Source organism: Pogona vitticeps, chromosome 3, assembly GCF_051106095.1.
Source record: "Pogona vitticeps strain Pit_001003342236 chromosome 3, PviZW2.1, whole genome shotgun sequence".
NCBI classification, from domain to species: Eukaryota; Metazoa; Chordata; class Lepidosauria; order Squamata; family Agamidae; genus Pogona; species Pogona vitticeps.
Window position 1 is genome coordinate 244,084,654 of NC_135785.1, and position 23,381 is coordinate 244,108,034.

At 39.7% G+C, this 23,381-nt stretch overlaps 1 protein-coding gene across 5 annotated transcripts in view; it reads right to left on the bottom strand.

The window, feature by feature from the left end:
• Positions 1-22,439, bottom strand: part of PARP4 (poly(ADP-ribose) polymerase family member 4) — a 65,954-nt gene extending 43,515 nt beyond the window's left edge. Inside the window, exons 1-15 of one of the 5 annotated variants that reach the window (XM_072993680.2) lie at positions 22,284-22,431; positions 20,153-20,285; positions 18,551-18,725; positions 16,820-16,943; positions 14,730-14,808; positions 14,113-14,220; positions 11,820-11,969; positions 10,962-11,099; positions 10,242-10,415; positions 9,610-9,767; positions 8,071-8,208; positions 7,609-7,707; positions 6,253-6,436; positions 3,193-3,349; positions 1,577-1,701 (exon numbers count right to left, since the gene is read on the bottom strand). In XM_072993680.2, coding sequence (XP_072849781.2) covers positions 1,577-1,701; positions 3,193-3,349; positions 6,253-6,436; positions 7,609-7,707; positions 8,071-8,208; positions 9,610-9,767; positions 10,242-10,415; positions 10,962-11,099; positions 11,820-11,969; positions 14,113-14,220; positions 14,730-14,808; positions 16,820-16,943; positions 18,551-18,725; positions 20,153-20,284 — 1,941 coding nt within the window. In that variant the 5' untranslated portion in view covers position 20,285; positions 22,284-22,431. Of the gene's footprint in view, positions 1-1,576; positions 1,702-3,192; positions 3,350-6,252; positions 6,437-7,608; positions 7,708-8,070; positions 8,209-9,609; positions 9,768-10,241; positions 10,416-10,961; positions 11,100-11,819; positions 11,970-14,112; positions 14,221-14,729; positions 14,809-16,819; positions 16,944-18,550; positions 18,726-20,152; positions 20,286-22,279 lie in introns of all 5 variants that reach the window. The other 4 variants (XM_072993681.2, XM_078390061.1, XM_078390062.1 and 1 more) reach the window with 4 other exon arrangements.
• Positions 22,440-23,381: the final 942 nt, after the last annotated feature.

A 23,381-nucleotide genomic window follows, 5' to 3' on the forward strand; every position in this document is an offset into this window, starting at 1 on the left:
CAGCCCTTCCTCTGGCAGGTGAAAACCATCCTTTCTAAACTGGCCTTTGATCCATGAATGCCTTGGCAGGATTGGAGTTTTTAGTAGAGATGTGGCATGTTAAAAAAACACATTTTAAATTTGTTTCGATTTATTTTACCTTAATTTATTAAGATTTTAAACATATGTGTTTTTCAGTTGTTGTGCATTACCTTGTGTCTCTCACTGGGTGAAAGGTGGGCAAAACTAAAGTAAGTAAGTAAGTATCCTGCCCCTCTGTGATGTACTCTGTTTTTCTTAAGAAATTACTTGCCTCCTTGCATACTTCTCTTCTTATAGTCATCCTCTTATAGCCAGCATGTTGCAAGGTAGTGCAACAACCTAAACAACTTTCTTGTTCACGAGAGAATTTCTATAACAAAGCCTGATACAGTCAACCCTCGACTTACGAACGTCCCTAGATAAGAACTCTTTGATTTACGAATGGCTCCGTTGGCAAAAATTGGCATCGAACGGAGCTCGACCTACGAATGAGGTCGAGGCTCCGTTTGCAAGTCAATGCCATTTTTTGCCAACGGGGCCTTTCTTAAATGGCTCCCTGCAAAAAGGCAGGGAAAAAGGACTGGAAATTCGAATCTCCCACCCTTTCTCTCTGTCTTTTTGGCTTCTAAGGTTTCAAAGGGCTTTCTCTGATCTCGGAGGGAAAGCCCTTTGAGAGCTCCGAAGGCAAAAAGGCAGGGAGAAAGGGTGGAAAATTCTAATTCCCAGCCCTTTCTCTCTGCCTTTTTGCCTTTGGGGCTGTCAAAGGGCTTCCCCCCCCCAAACATCGAAGGAAGCCCTTTGAGATCTCCGAAGGAGCTGATCACGGTGGCCGGGACCCCCAGGAAGGTCTCCCATGGTGGAGGGCAAGCCCTGGGAGACCTGCCTGGGGGTCCCCGCCACCGCAATTGGCACCTTCGGAGGTTTCAAAGGGCTTCCCCCCCCCCGACATCAGAGGAAAGCTGTCTGAAATCTCTGAAACCAAAAAGGCAGGGAGAAAGGACAGGAAATTGGAATTTCCAGCCCTTTCCCCCTGCCTTTTTGCCTTTTGAAATGCTGGAATGGATTAATTCCGTTCCCATGCATTTCAATGGGAAATGGTACTTCGACTTACGAACTTTTCAATGTACGAAAGTCATTCCAAAACGGATTAAGTTCATCAGTCGAGATCCACTATAACTTTTAACCTAAAGCTGCTTTCTTCACTCCTTAATCACAGACCTGTACAGAACCCAACACTAATCCCTTTATCATGCACACCTTCTTCCCTTTAGTGTTATCATTAAATTAGTGTTGTAATTAAATTACAATTCATAAGATAATGCTAAAATAAATCTCTTAGTTTTGGAAGTGTAATGAGACTTCATTGTTTCCTTTTTGTTAAACAAAACAGACTAATAACACTAAAACTAAACTGAAAATGGTTACATATTTTACCTCTACTCAGTATTTGGATTTTATTTTTTACATTCCAATTATTTTGGTTTTAACTAAAGGGAAAACCAAGTCTACAAAATATTCAGCATGTCTAGGACAGAAAAACAACCACTTGCATTACCTCTGCTACAAAGTCTATTATTCTTCCCTTAATATGAATATCTTTAAGAGGAATTGGATTTCCAGATTCGTCCAGAAGACCAGCGGTTATATTATTCAGCAGATCCTGGCTTGGCATTTTATAGTCTAAATAGGAAATGTTGAACAAGAAAAAAAACTGCAATGATTTGATGGGTTTCCATCGTTTCCAACCTTTAAAACATCTAAAATGACCACATTCATTACACCTCATGGCTCAAACAGTATTCTGAGTGGAAAGCATATAGCTTATCTGGCCCAATGGAGCAAAGTAATTTTGCTGCTTGAAAACAAGAAAAGAAACAAGAAAGAGTGACAAAACAGACACTGGAGGAAGAGAGATGTCAAGATGTGAAATTCTGAATGAATAAAGTGCTGAAACAATTAAAGGAAGTGTAGTAAATGCAACACTGAAGATGTACATTGTGCTTTAATCACAGTTTACTAAAAGTCGCTGCAAATCAATCATCTAGTTCTCCAGCCAAGTTTGAAAGAACGGTCAATGTAAAATAACACTGCCTGATGATGAAACTCTCTCATAATAACCTAACAGTAGAATGTAAAAGTAAATAACTGATGAAAAAACGTGAACACAGGAGAGAACTAAAAGGTTATTGAAATGATTGCTAGTATTTTGCAAAACATCGCAATGTGTTAACATGACCAGCAGGTGGTGTGTGCTGATCCAGTAAATTATTTTGCCAGTAATTTATTCCTTAGGAAACTGATGCCTAATACATCTCACTTGTCTAGCAGATGCAAACCCATTAGTCAAAATAAGGACTTTTATCTGCCATGAAAGCTTCTTGCCAGACCTGTACTTAACAGGAGCTATATTTTGCCACCTCATTAAAAGCAATTGAGATTTACATTAACATTTTTCAACTGTTTGCAGAGTTCAGTAAGCTACTCCGTCAACAAAAGTCAGTTGTTTATGGTTGAAGGAAAATGGAAATATTTGAGAGAAATATAAATATAGGGAGGCAAAAGACACATGCATGCAACACAACACATCACACTATGCCACACCACACACATTAGATAGCAACAACACTGATGTCAGACACTCAACATCAAAGAATAGAAACATGTAGCAACACAGCTTGCAGCACCTCAGAACACCTGAGAACACGGATTTTTCTCCACAGTTTCAAATCGATTTCGCTGGGCAAACACCTAGAATGTTTTTCTGTGTGTCCTTTAATGTCCTTACAGGCTAAAGATTGCTCAAACATATAATGCTTTTTACTTTTAAATCAGTGCTTCCCAACGTTGGGTCCCCAAATGTTCTTAGACTACAACTTCCAGAAATCCTGGCCAGCACAGCTAGTGGTGAAGGCTTCTGGGAGTTGTAGTCCAGGAACACTTATGGACTCAAGGTTGAGAACCATTGTTTTAAATGATGTATTTCAGAGATGTATTCTCTGCCTTTTCATATTATAATATGCCTTTTTATTACCTATGAACTCCTGCATTTTAAAAATGTAATTAAAGTTTATTTTTGGTATTTTATTGTACCTTTCATGCTCCGGTATTTTGGACTGCACTTAACTTGACAAAGAAATAGATCTAACATCCATTATTTTAATGTTGTCTCACCTTCAGGATGCAACTCATGGTTGAGGGAAGGCACAGAATCTTCAGACTCAGTCCAAATTATAGGATTGAACTCTTTTCTTTCATCATTTGCAAGGCAAAACCTAACCACATATTTGATTTTAACCTGGCTTGTTTTGTATACCACAAATTCATCACCCTTGAGGGAAAAAGATAATAGCAGACAAACATTAGGATCCGTGCAAGAGTAATAATCAAATATATGTGTTGACCTTTTCTCGTCACTCAAGTAGTTGATTGGAAGCGGATAGTAGCAAAATGTGATCTATAGAAATATTCAGAGTGGGCACGTAACCAAAATAACATGTCAAATGGAACCAAATATGAAGGACAAAGTCTTCAGCTGTTGAAAAAGCAGTTTTTTTAAAGTACAGTGGTGCCTCACACAACGATGTTAATTGGTTCCAAAAAAATCAACGTTGTGTGAAACATCGTTCTGTGAAACACCATTTCCCATAGGAATGAATTGAAAACCGGTTAATCCGTTCCAATTGGAACGGATTGCCATCGCTGAGTGAAAATCCCCATAGGAAACATCGCTGTGTGAAACAATGTTTCCTTCATTGGAATGTATTGAAGCCGACTCAATACATTTAAATGGCTTTGCGAAGTCCTTTTTCGCTCCTGTAAAAGTGTCTTACAATGTTTGGAAGCTGTTTTAAATTATTGCAATGGTTAGCCCACCTCCTGAAACCTAAGCAAACTGATTTTGGTGTTGTTCTGACACTTCGTTAATTTATGATGATTTTTTGTTTTCTCCATTGAAAACCATTGGATGGTCTGTCTAATGGTTTCCAATGGAGAAAACAAAAAATCATCATAAATTAACGAAGTGTCAGAACAACACCAAAATCAGTTTGCATAGGTTTCAGGAGGTGGGCTAACCATTGCAATCATTTAAAACAGCTTCCAAACATTGTAAGACACTTTTACAGGAGCGAAAAGGGAGATCGGGAAGAGCTTTAAAAGGCAAACGGAGATCAAAGAGCCCTTTCCCGATCTCCCTTTTCGCTCCTGTAAAAGTGTCTTACAATGTTTGGAAGCTGTTTTAAATGATTGCAATGGTTAGCCCACCTCCTGAAACCTATGCAAACTGATTTTGGTGTTGTTCTGACACTTCGTTAATTTATGATGATTTTTTGTTTTCTCCATTGGAAACCATTAGACAGACCATCCAATGGTTTCCAATGGAGAAAATTCAAAAAATCATCATAAATTAACGAAGTGTCAGAACAACACCAAAATCAGTTTGCATAGGTTTCAGGAGGTGGGCTAACCATTGCAAGCATTTGAAACGGCTTCCAAACATTGTAAGACACTTTTACAGGAGCGAAAAGGGAGATCGTTGTGTGAAAATCCCCCATAGGAAACATCGCTGTGTGAGGCGGCAAATTTAACAGAAAAAGGCAGCGTTGTGTGAATTCATCGTTGTGTGAGGCGCCCGTTGTGCGAGGCACCACTGTATACTTTAAAAACCACTCAACAAGCTGCAGCCAAGTAAGTCTGTGGCTCTCCTCAGCAGCAGTACTTTAGAAGTATGTAATTATCAACAGTTTTGTAGAACTGAGAACCAGATAGAAAGAGATCTTTATGTATGGCTAAATTCATAAAGAATTTATAAAGAAGGTCCCAGACTGATTTGACCGTGTTGGGCAGTTTTTAAAGTATAAAACTGTGCTCACGACCTGTGGTTCAAATCCCAGGTATCCGGCTCAAGGTTGACTAAGCCTTCCATCCTTCCGAGGTCGATAAAATGAGTACCCAGCTTGCTGGGGGGGCAATGTGTAGCCTGTATAATTAAAAAATTGTAAACCGCCCGGAGAGTGCTTGTAGCGCTATGGGGCGGTATATAAGTCCAATAAATAAATAAAATAAATAAATAAATAATAATCTCATTTTTTTTCAATATCCCACGTTTTTGTCTCTCCTTCATATTCCATTCCCCCGCAAGGGCCTTAATCTGGAGAGTCCATATGGCTATCACAACCAACAGAATTTGACAGCTATCTCATTCATTAAATGATATAACTCCCTCTCAGTAGCAATTTTCTTTCATCAATATAATTCCTTCTTTTACTAAAAATCACATCAAGCCATCCCTTCCCCAATGAGGCACCCTCCAGCATATCCAACTGTTGCAGCCCAGCGCATCTCAAAGGCACCATGTGGGGGAATGTTGCTTTGAGAACTCAAAAAACTGAGAGGACATTCAGAAATATATCAAAGAAATAACTGGCCATTTACAACGAGTTTTGGACTGGGATGAGCTCAGCACAGCCACCTAGATGTTGTTAGGACTCCAACTTTTCTCAGCCCTAGCCAGAACAGCCATGGCCAGGAATGATGGGTGCTGCAGTACAACAGTACAGTGGTGCCTCGCTTAACGAGTGCACCGTATAGCGATGTTTCCGTATAGCGATCCCTTTTTCTGGATCGCTATACGGAAACATACCCGATCGTCGCAATGGGGAAAACCCACATTGCGAAGATCGGGTATTGCGGCGGCCATTTTGGAGCCGCCGAACAGCTGTTCGGCGGCTCCAAAATGGCGCCGGAAGCCCGGAAATGGCTGCCGGAGCCGTTTTCATGCCGTGCCCTCGCTTAGCGAAGGCGCGAAAATGGCTGCCGGCAATTGGAATCCTCGCTGAACGGGTAAGTAAGAAAGGTATTGGAACGCATTAAACTAAGTTTAATGCGTTTCAATACATTTTCCCTACCCGTTTAGCGACGATTTCGCATAGCGAGGGTTAATCTGGAACGGATTAACCTCGCTATGCGGGGCACCACTGTATATGGAAAGCCTCACTCAGCCAGTTCCTGCTTTACTGAAGGAACCGCTACAAAAATTCTGCAACTTATGTTAGCATGACCATTCACATGCTGCACGTAGGTCAGAACTGAGAGGCAAAGGTTTTGTCTGAAGAACACCAACAAAACGTCATGTGAACCACAGCCAACGACTTTCAGCTGCTTTCAGCTGCTATTCTACACCAGCAAACTTCCGATGTTTCTTCAAACAGCATATTTAACCAGCACTGGTACCTCAAAAGCTGAATATCTGCCATCTTTCTTACAGACTCCATGCACACTGTCATAGCCTGGTGGTGGTGCAGTTAATGAATAGTCTGTTTCATATGTATCCCAACAAGTTCCAAGTGCTACATCACAAATCACCAGCAGCCGAGTTCCATCTCTTTGACTGGGCTGAGAGTACTTCAAGCTTGTACTATTAACAAAGAAGAAGGTTACATCCATACAAATATTTCAAATATTTTCCACAGCTCTTGCTTTAATTTAATTTCTCATTCTTCTTTATGAACAAAATCATAAAGACATGACATAAAAACCAATGAATTAAGTACAGTATATAGTTAAAACACAACAATTAAAAGGCCTAAATCCAAGTGCAAACCCCATTTAGACCAGACCTACTAAGTCAACTGCTGAATGATAAGTCAGCACTTAGTATGTAAATTCAATGGATTCAATGCATCTATTTTAGTTGGGACTAGCAACAGTATTTAGGCTATAGACAGTGCCCAACAACTTACAGCCCCTCAACAGTAGTCTAGCTGACATGCCAAACAACGGCCTGAACAAAAATGTCCTTGAGTCTTGCCAAAGAGCATCATGGGAACTAACCTAATCTCTCCTGGTATGGCATTTCAACACTTCAGCCATGGAGAAAGGAACGTTGGTACTCAAAGGTGACACATCTCAGTTCAAAGCCTTCAGATTTCATTCTACATTCTAGGCTCCAGATTGAGAGGAAAACACAGTTGGTTCCTAAAGGCTACTGTCAAAATTCATCCACCCTAGTTAACTTTTCATGTTCAAAAACATCCCTTGCTTTAAGTGTGGCCCTCAAAATACTGAAATATTTGGTATCCTGTAGGGATAATGAGGCACATTTGGAGCACCCATGTCTGCTGTTCATCTGTCTTGTCCCAACACAGTTGGATCCAAAGTTAAATGAAAGGAACTGAACCCTCCCAATTTCTCTTCTTCACCTCCCTGCTACTCCAGGCGCTAGGAGAAAAGCATCTTGTGGAGAGAGGTAAACACAGAGAGATAGACTATGAGAAGAGTTCAGCTCCGATAACTTGCATCTCCTTTGGATAAACATTAAGATGTGCCCTTTCCTGTGTGATATATGAGAAGGCAGAGAAATGAGTGCAAATCAAAGGTAAGGTAATACTTTTATTACACCACTAAAAATCACACACATAGATTAGCTTGTGACAGCTCTTCATCTGGCTGGGCACCACAGAACTACAGACAGTACAGTAAAACACAGATGTTGCCAAAAAAATCATGGCCAGATGTGCATGTCATAACAGTACCCTTCAACCACTGAAAAGATCCCAAATGTAAGTTCATGCATCAAGTAAATCAGACCTTATGGAATTGCTGAAATAAATACCACTTCCCAAGTTCCCCTGATCAGTTCTTTCCAAGCCATGTACTTCAGCTGCGATCTTTGGCAAAAGGAGTCCTCTACAAAAGAAAGAGTTGCAATGTAAAGCATTTTGGTATACATACAAACAAATACAAATAATGCCTAGCAGTTACTTTTTTGTTGTCGGGGGGAGGAAGTTGAAAAGGAAGGAGGAAACCCAGGCACTTTCACCATCAACAGATAAGGATCAAAAGGCTTGGAAATGACGTTCATCCCAATTCCTCAACTTAGCCTGAGCAGCGGTGATGCAAGGAGCAGAGAAGGCTGCAGAAACGAAGAACTGACCACCAGCACAATGTCCCTGCCGTTTTCCCCTTCTGCCTTACAACTGTCTTGTGCCTGTGCAGAGCAGAAAAGCATCTACGAAGCTTCAGCACACATAACACAATACAAGCCCTTACCGAGAAAGAATTCCAACAAAGTTGCAAGGTGCTGAAGCATGAATTAAGGACTGAATGTTGCCAAGGTGGCTGTCAAAGCCTACTGCTTCTGTTTTTCTTCCAGCTTTATATATCTGCAAAACTTGTACTGGACATTCACTGGGGAAAAAAATTCAAAGAAAGAGATCACATGAATTTCATACTGTAGGCCACAGTTCCTCAACCAAAGAACAACTGAAAATATTTTCTTTCTTTTTGTTATGTGTGGTCAAGTTGTTTCTAAATTACAGTAAGCTATGAATGAACAACCTCCAAAACAATTAATCATTAATTCCCTGCTCTGGTCTTCCTAACAAAAAACCATGGCTTCTTTTACCACACCAATTTATTTCAAGGAGGGCCTTCCTCTTTTCGTATTGCTTTCCATTTTCCATTTTCCAGTGAGTCTTGTATTTTGATGATTATGTCCCAAGTGTAACAGCTCCATCTGAATTATTTTAGCTTCTAGAGAGAATTCAGGATTGATCTGATCTTGAGCCCACTAACTGGTCTTTCTGGCAGTTGATAGATATCATGAACTGCCAGATATCATGAAGTTCTCCTCCAACACTCCATGTGAGATATGCCCATCTTTTTTTGCCAGCTTTCTTCATTGTCCAGCTTTCACAACCATGTGCAGTAGTCAAGAATACCATTGTACAGGTATTTTAAAACAAAATTAGCCTTACAACAGCAAAATACAAGAGTTGGTGCTGTGTGCGGTAAAGTTCTAGAGACTGGCCAGGAAAAAAAAAACATTTTAATGGGCATAACAGGTAAATGAAGTAAAAATAAAATTACACAACTCTTTCAATGAAGCTTGTGCATTCAAGTTCTGTGTATGCAGATGGTGACTTTAAAAATAAAAAGGGCCATAAGAGTGATGATGAGTTATCAGAGAAGGGACAGTGGTTTGAATTCATTTGTTACGTTTCTTGGCTTTTCTAATAGTGTCAAATCCCAATCATGTTCAAAGCAGCTCTCCCAATTAAGATTTTGGTCCTTCTAAATTTCAGCAATTTCTAGTCTGGCAGATAGTAAGAGGAACATGATTAAATTCCTATGATTGCTAATCAGAACAAAGTGCCTAAACCTTTTGGTAGCACTGAGGTGTTGCAGCCTGTAAAGATATTCATCATCTGCTGATGTGGTCCAATCCATTAATGCTATCAATTTATCACAGCGGACTTATTTATTTATTTATTTTTAATTTATATGCCACCCACACTACCCAAAGGTCTCTGGGCGGCTTGAAGACTTCAAGCTATATCATATTCTTGAAACTTTTTCACTATGAGTGATTGGTGAAATTTATTAGGAATAGGGCAATATTATCCTCAAAATAATTCATGTCATTTCCCCACTATCTTAACATCTTGCAGTTCTAGATTAGTTCTGGGTTTGTTTGTTTTTTCCAACTAGTGGTACGGATCAGTGGTTTTTGGTCTCCTTCCAAAAAGAAGGAGAGAAGGAGAACAGTCTTGCTTTGTCTACAAACCACATATCACTATTAAAACTCACCTGGTATTTTGCTTTATTAGCTGTTTAACTTTGCAAAATTCTTCCGAATTTGAATCAAGAGCATCTATCCTGCATCTCAAAGCCCGATACTTGGAAGAGGATGATGGCTTAGGAGCTGACATGCTTGTTTCACTAACATTCAACATGTCCCTGATCAACTAAAAAATAATACAGAAACAAGAATTGTTGTATATCTAAAACCAAGCTATGGTCTTTTATCTTTTTATTCAAATATACATAGTCTAGACTTATAAAAAATCATTATCATTTCCCCAAACTATTACATGTTATACAGGCAACTCTTTAAAATTAAAACCTGTAATTTAAACAATTATTCTGAGGTTGCAGCTACCCACTTCTCCACTTAGAAAACCATTTTTGGATATCAACATTTCAAACTGAAGAGCAACTATTGCACTCCAATTGAGCTACCACATGTTGTTGTTGATGAAACCACAAAGTGTAATGTCTCAACAAGGTCTGTGTGACATACAATCAACACCACCATCTGAGAAGTGAAATTTATCAAAACAGAACCAAGCTTACAACTACTATGATACTCATACCATCATCCATTACTTTGGTTACATATGGGAGGCACTGAAAATAAGAATTAAAACTAAAAATTTTACCTGACAGAGATCTTGCTTGTTAGACAACAGCTTCTTGGTAACTTTGTAATCCAGGCCCCTTTTGTGGGGTATAATTTCATAGAACTCTGACATAATTACAGGTATGTCTTTTGCCTTTTCCATATTATCCAGTCCTTTTTTTAACCGAAAAAGAACACCTTCTGCTCTACTAACCTTTAATGGAAAGGTGATTATCAAAAGTTATTACCTTTTATTTGTTAATTGCATTTATATCACATTTTTCCTTCAATGACCTTCTGGGAGAGTTCATGGCTTTCCCCTGAATTTTATCCTCCCAACAGTGCTTATGAGGTACATCAGACTAAGAAAGATCAACTGGCCCAAAGTTAGATAGTGAATTTCATGGCTTGTTGGACCTACATTTCCAAGTCTAAAACCAACATTCCAAGCACTACTCCACACTGGCTCTCGAAACACTGAATTACTGAGAGAATAAGAGAGAAACATGAGAAGGTATCAGAAAGGTGAAAAGCAGTTTAAGTCTAGCAATGCAAAGGTTGAGATGCCACCTTCTCCAAAATGCAGACTGTTACAAATATTTCTATTTTCTTCCTTTGTCCTTTCATATCTATTATTAAGCCCTCTTCCCATCTTCTGAATTTCAAATGTGTGAAAAAAGGTTGACACTGCATTTTTGATAAATTTCAGAGGAACAGTGTGTTTACAAGGAGCTAACGCTCTCAGGTAGAATTGACTTACATCATTGAGGCTTATGCTCATTACTGGTTTAGCTAACAAATCATTCAAGAGTCCAAGTGCTTCGGCCCAGATCAGTTCCACAAATTTAGCAACTTCTTCAGACAAAGTTTGGGAATTGATGGCTTCAGCCGTCAATATCTGGAAGATACAACAATTAAATTAAACCAATAGGAAAAAAAGCAGTCAGTGCTAAACAACCGTTTAAAGTAACAGTTAACACTGCAGATCTGGCTAGTTCCAATAATTAAAACTTCTCTTCAATAAATGGATTATTAATACAAAGTTCTCAAAGGGGTAGTTCTTTAAGGAGTAATTTCTTCTAGGAAAACATCAAGGAATCTTGTGGTACCTTTAAGGCTAAAAAAATTATTAACAACATGGTTATTGGTGGATTTCAATCCAGTCAGTGAATCAAATGAAATTTATGGTAATTTAAGAAAATTTATCCTATAAGAAATCGGAGTCTTAATCACATGGCTCTTTGGCATCTCAATACTACATTTATAACCATTAAAAAATTCAGATACTTGCATCTTCCCTTCCCAATCACATGCATCTGAGGAGGAACCAAAGGTCTGGATCACATACTGTAGACTTAAATGGCGTCAACTCAACCAGCAGGTTTTCCTCTCTTCTGCCACCTGCACACATGGCTACAAATTCTAGTGCCCTAAACAGATTGTTGCATATTGAAAAGAGGCAGTTGCTGCTACTAGACTGGAACAGCCAACATTTTGGTGTCATCATATCTGAGAGAAAGGCACTATCAAGATTTGTGTTTAAGGAAGCCTCACACTTCAGAATCTCAAAACTAAGATATATTATTAAAGAAAAGAAAAGAGTCAAAATCAGACCGACCTCTTGCAATTTTGCTGATGCAAAATATTCTGCTTCTGGTGGAAAGTCTTTCCTTAACTGAAAATCCTCCTCCTCCAGTTCTTCTATGCAAAGCATGTAGCTTCTTCGAGCTTCTTCAGATGTCTTTGCTGGTATAAATCGCTTCTGGTCCTGAGAGAAAGAGTGTCAGAATGCAACCAAAAGAGGAAGAAAGCATACACGTGCTGTCTAACTAGAAGCATCCTTTTATCAAGAAAACAACAAATCTGAAGTCTGTGTTATCTTGTGGCTATGCTGTGGCTAAGACAATTTCCCCCCAATTTGGTGCCTCTAGATGTATAGGGCTATAACTCTTATCCACAAGCCACCTTGGAGATGGAATGATGGAGTCCGAGAGGAGTTCAACATAAGCAGAGGAGACAAGATGGAGCAAGGCTAGGTTGAGATTTTGAAAGACACATAATAGTGTGCCAAACACGGAATTGTTATAGCTCCCTGACAGAAAATACTGGAACATGTCATTCTGCGATAGGTCTACAGACCTATTACAACAACAAGCACCACACTGATGACCCACATAGAAAGCCAGAAAAAAACAACTCAAGTTGGAATATGGAGCAAAGAAAATTGAGAGTAACTGTTCAGAGTGGGGCAGACACTGAAGCAACCTTACAACAACAAAAAAGTTGTGGGCTGGAAGTCATAGTTAGAATAGGCCCATTCCAATCACTGGAATCTAAGGTAGTGTTGACTCTTAAAATCCCCATTGATTCAATGGGCTTACTCTAGTGCAATTTATTATACTAAGCAACAGGATTTAGGCCAGTGATTGATAAGCCCAAGGTTTATAGACTTGAATACATAGGCCTTCTCACAACTAGTGCAAAGCTGGTAGTTCAGAACTGCTGTGTCCAGTTGGCCAATCTAGTGAAGGGTGTGCAACCTCTGAGCCTCCAGATGTTGGTGAATTGAACTGCATCAGCCAGAGCCAGATAAGAGATGGGAATTGTAATCCAATGATATCTGGAGGACTACAAGGTGCCCATGTATGATATATGTAATATTGAGTTAGAGGAAGTACTGTAATGACTTAGTGCAATACTTCTTATCTTCCTATATATTTTTAAAATGTATACCTTATTGTCCTGTAGTGCATAGAGTGCTGGACTAGGACTCTGAAGAACAGGGTTCAAATCCCTGCTTAGCCATGGAAACTGACAAGGGGAGTGGAACTTGAAAAATGTCTTAAATATTTCACTCACCATGAAAGCCCTATTTTACTTTAAATTGTTTCTGACTTGACAGCACAACACACACACACACAAATTGTACCAGTACAGTGGTGCCCCGTATAGCGAGGTTAATCCGTTCCGGATTAACCTTCGCTATACGAAAACATCACTATGCGGGTAAGGAAAGCCTATTGGAACGCATTAAACTTAGTTTAATGCGTTCCAATAAGCGTGCAAACTTACCCCTCCAGCGATGTTTTCGCGTCCGGCGGCCATTTTGGAGCCGCCGATCAGCTGATCGGCGGCTCCAAAATGGCCGCCGGATGACCCGAAATGGCCCCTATCAGTGTTTTCGCGCCCTCCCCTTGCTTACGGAGGTCGCGAAAACGCTGCGGGGGGGCATTTCGGGTCATCCGGCGGCCATTTTGGAGCCGCCGATCAGCTGTTCGGCGGCTCCAAAATGGCCGCCGGATGACCCGAAATGGCCCCTATCAGTGTTTTCGCGCCCTCCCCTTGCTTACGGAGGTCGCGAAAACGCTGCGGGGGGCCATTTCGGGTCATCCGGCGGCCATTTTGGAGCGGCCGATCAGCTGTTCGGCGGCTCCAAAATGGCCGCCGGACGCCCCAATCGTCGCAAAGCGAGTGCGGCGATTGGGGCAGATCCGTATAGCGATCCCCAAAAAGGGATCGCTATACGGATTCTTCGTTAAACGGTGCACTCGCTTCCCAGGCTTGGAATTCTATTGATTATTCACACACATATAAGAGTAATATGGAAATTACTGTGACTTACTGATGAGGTACCAGTTGGATGTTGGTTGTATGCCTGGTTATGCCCCAGTCATGTCCATGGCACCTCATTAATAAACCATAATTAGCTGATGTAACTTCTGCATTTTCTCTTACACCTAACTTACTAACAAACAATATTCTGACCTAAGTGTTTTACAACACTTAAAGCAAAGAATGCAAGTTTTAAAAAATCCACGAAAGTAAAACATTGTTGTACAAGACATAAATCTGTCATATCTCCGGACATCCAAATTGAATAAATACATTAAGGCAGGATCATGACAACTTACCTGGCGCCCACTGATCACGCTATAATGTGCACATATGCGGAAGGGGTAATCACATTGCTGTTGAAAGCACTGGAGCTCAACAACAACATACTCAACTTGTACCATAATCTGTAGAGAAAACATGATACTTAACTACATTTCCATTTTGGTGGCAACAGCAGCAGCAGTAAAACTGATGGCCACCGTTGATACGATCACATACCATTGGCTACTTAGAGTTAAATCAGTTCTCCAGCCCTGGAAGTTACCATTTCCTATGCCAAATTATGGTTTATTGACTATTAAGGCCTACCAAGGACTCTGTAACTGAAAATCCTGGGCTAAACCATTATCCTTGATATGCTAGCTTTCTATAGCCAGGGAGATTTTCTTGCTTTTTGGGAATAATTCAAATATACAGCTACCACTCCCAGTCTGCTGCCTGATTGGTGCAGTCCAGAATAAATGTTACTACTCCATTCTGTTAATTCTGCTGATTGCCTAAATTGTTTTCAAGGGAGATTCCTCTTCAAATGTAAGGAAACCAGCCGACCTACTAATAATGTGCCTAGGTGATGTGTGGACACACACACCAATGATGTTAAAATTTTGCACAAACTGAAAAGAAAGATGATTACCTTCTCCAGGATGTCATACTTTGCAACTTCAAAGTTGTCAGGAAAATAAGGAATATGTTCAGAATTATCTGTAAACCATCTGGAACAAAAAAATATATATATGAAAAGACCCTTACTGAATATAAGCAAGGGATGCTGCATGAAAATCACAACCTTAAGATCACAACAAAGATCATAAAAATAAGGGTAGCCATGTTTGTCCATGAAATAAAACAAAATCCAAAGTCCACAAGTTGGCAATATCTTTATTTGGACTAACTAAAATTCCATGTGAACTTCTGAGTTCTTCACAACACTTCATCACAGCTACAAAGGTGGCATAGAAAAGTGGGAGGGAGGGGAGGTATGGAATGCCTCTGGGGTCTGCAGTTAACTCATACCAATCTCCCCCCAAAACGAGATTGCAGAAATAATGACAGATGTGCAGACATCATATTACACCTAGCAATGCATGGGATGAGAGCACCACCACCACGTCCCTTCCTTACAATTTACTTTGTCGCGATTACAAATAATTTTAGAATCCTTGCCAGGGGTACAGTTGTTTTGTTTGAATGTTATGACAGGGCCTCAAATTTTTATCAGGATTGTAGCATTTAGGGGCAGGTTTCACTCTTCCACTTTAGCTACAATCCTAACAATAATCATAGTTGTTGAAGGGATAGCCATGTTAGTCTGTGTAAGCATCATAGGTGAAAACAAAGTAAAAATGAAAAAGACAAAAACGTGGTGGCACCTTAAAGACTAAATTTTATTTTTTCTTAATGTGAACTTTTGTGGACAAGTCCACTTTATCAGACATGTTTTCTTTGCAACAATGTTTCCCTGTGCATCATGATCTTACTGAATATGTCACCTACATCTGATATTAATTTTATTACAAACCCTGACATAGTTTCTAATAACACTTTTGGAGTCAAATATCCTAAAGCCAATTTCCTTCCTCAAACAAGGAACTCAGAATGGCTCACAACACGATTAACAAGCAGACACAAACAATAAAATTAAAAGTTATAATACAAAATACATGTAAACAAATTATTATATTAGAATACATTTGAATTAAAAGCTATTTAAAAATCACATTTAAAAAAAAAACATTTTTGTTCTCTATACAGCTCCAAGTCACATAAATGACGTTTTGTATCCTTGCAACAGGTCCATTGTCACTGAGCCAGCTTCACAGCTATGCAAATATCTGTGGTAAAATCTGCACAACCTGAGTAAAATTTACATGCACTATCTGCTCAAATGAACAATGCACATTGATTGAGTCTATCATCAACACTACAGGAAATAGTGGCCTGAATCCATTTGGTAGTTGCAAGCAGAACAGACTCAATGGGCAAACTCCTATTGCTTAGCATAGTAAATTGCACTGCAGTAGGCTCACTAAATGAACAGGGATTTAGTGAGTCAACTCCATAAGTTCTATGGATTCAAATGAGCACACTCTAACTGTATTTTATATATTTATTTATTTGTTACCGACTACTCTGGGCAGGTAACAACATATCAAATCTAAATAGTTTAAAATCATAACAACATATTACTAAAAAAAATACATGTAGGTTGTAATTAAAGGATGACCATTTGAGTCAATGGAACCTAAAGAGACATTGACTCAACAAATCCCCATTGATTCTGCGAGCCTACTCTAGTACAATTTACTATGCTAAACAACGAGATTTTGCCCACTGAATTAATGGGATTTACATGTGTGTTGGCATGTAATTCAGCAACTGATTCAATATTTATCCTTTAGTTGGGACAAGCAACTGGATTTAGGATGATTTTCAAAATTAATCTAACATGCCTCATGGAAAGCAGAAGAGATGAGAAACATCTTAAGCCGTGTCTGCCTATTCATTCACTTCATCCTGTTCTATCTGACAAGAGGATCTCCAAGGATTTGATAAAAGTCTCTCCCATCATTTATTACCCAATTGTTTCAACCAGAGGTATCAGTGGCTATGTCTAAGATTTCCTTTGCACAAAATATGTGCTCTACCCCCAAGTACATCCTTTCCCTAGGTTCGCAAGAGAGAACTTTAAGAAATAAAACAAAATATTAAAGTTCTATAAATTACCTTAGTCCACCCATGCTGCTGTTCTCATTGAACTCCCTCTTGTCACTGGACTCCTTCTTCTTCGTAGCATCTTGTTCCTCCTGAACATCATGGTCATATCCACAAACAAAGCTCTCTTCCGCACCTATCACCATGACAATAGTTATTTCACCTAAACCTGCCAGCTAACTTACGAATTAGTGCACTTTGCAACATCAAGAAGACTGAGAATGAAGAAAAGTTACCTTTTTAAAATAATACCTTGCAGAATCCCCCAATCGGCATATCTAGTACCTTTCATATTCAGAATTTTTTGATAACAGACTGGATAAGGCAAATAAACTGAAACTTAATGCAGCTAAGATACAGGTGCTCCTGGTCAGTGAACACGCTTTGTGTGGCTGCCTTTGGAAAGTGTTCAGAAACTTCAGTGGGCCCAAGACACTGCAATCATTTTATTAACTAATGCTGATATTACAAAACCCCTGTCACATCAGCTCCACTGGCTTCCAATAAATTTCCAGACACAGTCTGTAAATCCCTAAACAGCTTGGGCCCAAGCTACCTCAAATACTACACTCCCATTTATGAGCCTGCCCAGGTGTTAAGATCATCAGGGAGGCCTTCCTCTCAGTCCCACCTCCTTCACAGGTGTCTTGGGTGGACACACAGGAGAGGGCTTGCTCTCAAACTCTTGAATGTTCTCCCCTGGGAGGCCAGCATGGTCCTCTCTCTGTCATTCGTCTGCAAGCAGGAACAGACCTTTCTCCTCAGGCAGGATTTCCCTCAGTGATTGCCTGCCTGAGAGCAGGGGTTTAAAATGAAATTGTTTTTGCCCTGCTGCTTTTAAATCTGTTGTTTTTAAATATATATTTTAGTACTGTTTTTACTTACTGTTTTAATACATTTTAATTCTTTTTTAGTATTTTTATATTACAGTTTTTAATACTATTTCTTTTTATTTATTTATTTGATATCCCACCCATCTGGCCTAAAGGACCACTCTAGGTGGCTTTTAACAATGTAAACTGCCTTGAGTCCTTCTAATTAGTTAGGTAGGTAGGTGGGTAGGTAGGTAGAAAGAAATTTGTGGAGTGCCCAATATATTTTGTTGCCTGAGTCAAAAGCAGATATGGTGCCCTCTCCCATTTCACATACAGATGCCAACCAGCATCACAGGTGGATTTTTGCTTCCACACAGAAGAATATGACAATGCCCTCTTTTTCATTTGGGGTCAGCCAGCTAGCATAATGGTTGCAGAGGAAGTTGTAGCAATTCTTTCCTCAACAGGTGAACAGCCAAGCTTGTTCAGGAGAAAAAGCTGGGTGTGTGGTGCTACCAGTGCTGTCCCCATCCCCCACATGGGGTGTTGGTGATTGCCTCACTTTACCAAGTGGTAACGTGAGGTAAACTTGCCCTGCAGAATTTGCAGGGAAATTTTCATTTAGAGATATTAAATAACTTTGTACCTCTTGAGCCTAACCCATCCCATGTCCAAAGAGGACATTACTGTGCTTATATATTTAGGCAATATAAAATAAGCCCCAGAAAAGAACATCATTACACACAAAGAAAAACAGAAATCAGAATATGCCTTAATCCAGGGGACATAAGTATCACTGAATGTGTCCTAAATTCATATTTTCAGAATATGACTGGGATAGCCAGAAGTTGGGGATTCATTACAGGCCCTGTCACATCGCTCATAATCTCAACCAACAAGTCAACTAGTCAACAAGAGTGTCCCTTACCAGTGAGGCAAGTCAATGACTTTGTTTGTTCATATCTCTTAGTCTGCAAAAGTTTTCCTTCTCTGACTGAGTTCCATATGAAATCAGCACCTATAATTGGCAGCTGATACTTCTGGACAGCTTTCAGATGGGTTGAGAAGAGACCATCAGCATCATCAGTAACAACATGAGTGCACTAAAAATGAAATTAGGATCTAGTTTAAAAAGTGCAAGGGACGTGGTGGTGCTGTGGGTTAAACCGCTGAAGCCTCTGTGCTGCAAGGTCAGAAGACCTGCAGTCGTAAGATCGAATCCACGTGATGGAGTGAGCCCCCGTCGCTTGCCCCAGCTCCCACCAACCTAGCGGTTCGAAAGCATGCAAAATGCAAAAATGCGAGTAGATAAATAGGTACCACCTCAGTGGGAAGGTAAATGGCATTCCGTGTCTAGTCACACTGGCCATGTGACCAAGGAGGATTATCTGTGGACAAACACTAGCTCTATGGGTTAGAAATGGAGATAAGCACCGCCCCCTAGAGTCGGACACACCTGGACAAATTGTCAAAGGGAACCTTTACCTTTAAAAAGTGCAGAATTGCTATACTAAGCAACATCTCATATGACCGTGAAGAAAAGCTTTTTCCTTAATGGAATGTTGTTTTAGTTCCCATCCAAATAACTGGGAGTCCATAAAATTGGAGAAAACAGGATTCAGAGAAAATAGTTGGTCTGAGCCCAGTCCTTCTCAATTTTTTCTTTTGGTAGCATCCTACCAAAATTTGGTAATTTTTATATGTGCGTATATATGTGAGCGGAGGATCAGCATATGTGTGTAGTTTGAAGAATGCATGTCAGAAAAGCAGGTCAACTCCATAGCTATTAATTTCAGAGTCACAGGGTTGGGGCCTCTTGTTTCCCTTCAGCCAGGCAACATTAAAGCACAACCAGTGGAAAGGTAGTGCCTGCACACTGTTCTCAAACACTCGGGCGTTCCTTAGCATGCATTAACAATTAAGGAGGTACCATCTGAATGTTTCTGAACTCTCAGAATTTTCCATTCTGGGACTTCCACCTGACAGATTCATACCTAGAGATAACTCCATGTGGCCAACTGGAAGTATTATAGTAGTATCAATGCCATACCAAGATTTCTTCTGAATTAACTAAGCTGTATGCATGTAACATGAAACTATGGCTCGACTTAGTGAGAACACACCCTAAGGAATCATCAAAACCACAACCTACTTGTTCAGATAAAGTGACAAACTAGGGTTTGCTGAAAATAAGTACTGGAAGTTGGAGCTTTTGGTAGTCAAAGGGAAGAAGGAAGCTGAAGGGAACTGTATGACTGTGAGCCCCCTTAGGATTCATTTGAGAAATGACAAACCTTGGTTTAGCATTATATCATGGAATAAGCCCCAGTTCCGTGATGCATAAGAGACATAGCCCACAACATTGTAAAGCCTGTCTACCTAACAATTGCTAATAAAATTATTTCTCTGCCCAGTTACTAAAATTTCATTCTTTTCTCCAGCCCATCTTTTCCCTTGCTTTTTGTTTTCTCTGTAAAAATACATACCGAACTTGCTCTGTCTATACTACTGGTACATGTATTAAACTTACCTCTTGATTTAACACAAATGTAATCTGTCCACCATTTTCTTTAATGCAGCTCTTCAGTTTCTTCTTTTCCAGACTTTGTAATTTTTTCACTTTCAGATAAAAAACACAGTTTGCAAAAATTGCCACTGTCATCCTGCAAAAGCATATCTTAATGTCAGGACAGTTCCAAGTTCTTTATATACTATGTTTTCCCCCCCTCTAAATTCTTAAAAATACTGACTTAAAAAAATTCCAGTAATAACTTTCATTTTTTTAAACCAGTTACTACCAATTCAAATATATATAAACATAACATAAAAAGAAACAAAAATGCACATAACTTACTACGTTCAATAAATGTAAGTCAAATTATTGTACCCTTTCAGTGGGACCAAGAGAAATTTATTTTTTTTTTCACACTTTTGATCATGGTTGTATTTTTTATATCAGCTGTGCTGTACATCTGAGTTGAAATGTCTTCATTCTTTCTCGGTTCCAAGGTAGAAATAAGAGATATTCTATTCTATTTGGATAACATCCAGCTGGACACTAACTTAAGCCTTGACCAATCCACACAAATGTAACTCCCCAAAGCTGGTTCACACAATTCTAACTTTACAGTGGCTGTGGTAAATTATGGTTACCCAAGATTTTTGGTGTTAAAAGAACATAACCAGAGGAGACCTGAAGTCATTTCCAGTTTTGAATAATGGGTATTGTTTGACATTAATTACTGTAGAGAGACACTGCAACCTATTTATAAAAGGAAAAAACACAACTTTTGCAGGTCACTAGGGCTCATGTTTCATATTCTTGCTTAATATTATTGTGTATTTGTTTAGGCACCTTCAACAGATAAACAGATACCTAAAGAATTTTCAAATAGGCATTGCTTACCTTATACTGAGGGGCAAAACCAGACTTCCAGTGTTGGCAGAGCATTCCTAAATTCTTATTATATTGGGAAAACAGCGGGATTTGGAAAATTACTTTTTTGGACTATGATTCCCAGAATCAACTACCTAACATGGTAACTGGCACAACAGCTTGTATACCCAATGTGTGCTCAGTCCAGGAAGGGAAGTCATACTAGAACATTATTATTTTTAGCTATATTTTTATCCTGTTTTTTTCTCACAATGATGTACCTGGTTCTCCTGAAAGGCTGAGTGATGGTGCCTAGCCCAAAGTCATCCAGTGAGTTTCACAGTTCAGTGGGGATCAGAACCCAGATGTCCTGAATTTGAGTCCAGCACTTCTGCCACTAAACCACGTTGGTCATTATACAATTGGAGCCACTAGGGGATTTCCTCACAATTAAATTCCAGTTTCCAGATAAGAATATGGTTTGGTGTGGCCTAATAGGGCATGCATAGCAGCTGGCTTTTTATTCATTCTGGTACTCTGGGAATATTTCAGATCAACAAGTATTTGCAAAAACAGTTGGCGGGAATTACTGTGGATCTTCAAAAGGGGAGATAGTCCCTGTCATGGAGGGAGTAGACCAAGACTGCCAGAGGTAAGAACCCAGGAAAAAAAGTTTTGTGTTTGAATTCTGATTCATAGTGCTGTGCTAATAAGGAAGTGAGGAACAGAAATCAACTTCAATTTACAGTCCGAGCTTTTTAAATAAGATAGCACTGTCAACATTTACCTTAATTTCTAGCACGATCATATATACATTTTTATAATATACCATGGACTGCAACATAAAGAGATGTGTGTGTTAAAGAAATCATGAAAGGGGATTTAGGCTGTCGTTCTTTTTCTTTAACAAAAACAGTTGTACACAATCACAGAACACCTTAGGTGCATGGAATTCTTCTACAGTTTGTTAACAACAACAACTGGGTGGAGGCAAAAATTCAACCGGGGAGGGGATCATGCCATACTGTACTTTTCATTCTAGCCAGAGCTGCCAACAATCCTGTCCAGTGGTCTTCTGCCTTTTCTGATTTACAGCAATGGTGAAAGCTCTGCCGGAGAAATGCGCCCGTCACGCAGCTAGGAAAGGCACAGGAGCACTGCGCAAGGGCGAAAGTTGGCAAGCCTAGTCAAGACCAGATAGTAGAAGAGACTCCATTTAAAACACCTTTAATCCTAATCTGACCTTTCTTTATAGAGGGAGGGCGACGCAAAAAAACGTACTTGCCTGTCGGCAACGCAACCCCAGACCCGCAGCAGCAACAGCACTTCCTGCTCTCTTAGCTGAGGGGAGGCTCCTAACGGAACAAAAAGGAAAACAAAGCAATGGGGAACAACCTTCCAGTCATGATTTGCATTGGGTCCTGGCTGAGAACCAAAGGGGTAAGGGCGCCCTCTCGTGGACCGCATGAAATACGTCTCTGTTATCCGAGTCTCCATTTGTGGGTAGAAGTTGCGGGTGACTTATTTTTTTCTGCATAGGCATATGACGTACTGTACGTTGATATTTCCGGGTAGAATAGCAGAGTTTTTTAATTCTTAAAAAAATTCAAAAGGTTAGGACAATACCTTTATTGCTGTTGTTATGCAGTGCCAAGTCACTTCCAATTTATGACTTTATTGATTTGCTGTGCAAGCAAGCTTAAGGATTTATGTATATATATAAACCCTGCCATGTGTGGATCAAGAAATGCTGGATGGAGAAAAGGAAGAAGCACTAGAGATCATCTTGCAAACATATGTTGGCTACTGGAGTGTACTAGGGAATTTCAAAGGACAATCATGCTGTGATTTTTAGATTATAATATAAAACATGCTGCTTATAAACCTCCCCACCGTGCTTAAAACACCCAGTGGATGGTTTACAATTTAATTCAGTGAGCTGAATACTCATTTTACCAACCTTAGAAGGATGGAAGACTGAATGAACCTCTAGACAGGAACCTGGCTTGTTAGCAGAGTTTTGGCTAACCACTGCATTATGAAGCTTTTTTAGACCACTACAACATTTCAGCTACATATATGTTAGTTCTGACCCTGAATATGTTGGAAAGCCTCTGCTGCTCTTCTTAGATAAAGGCTTGCCAGTCATTCGACAACCTCACCTCTACCATTGTTTTGAAACACAAGGTTCCTTTTTTGGTTGACACAGAAACGTGTCAAACCCCATAGTTGTGATAAAATGTAGCTTACACATACAGTGGGGTCTTGACTTGAGAACTTAATCCGTATTGGAAGGCGGTTCTCAAGTCAAAAAGTTCTCAGGTCAAATCTGCATTTCCCGTAGGAATGCATTGAAAACCATTTGATCCGTATCTGCTCTTTT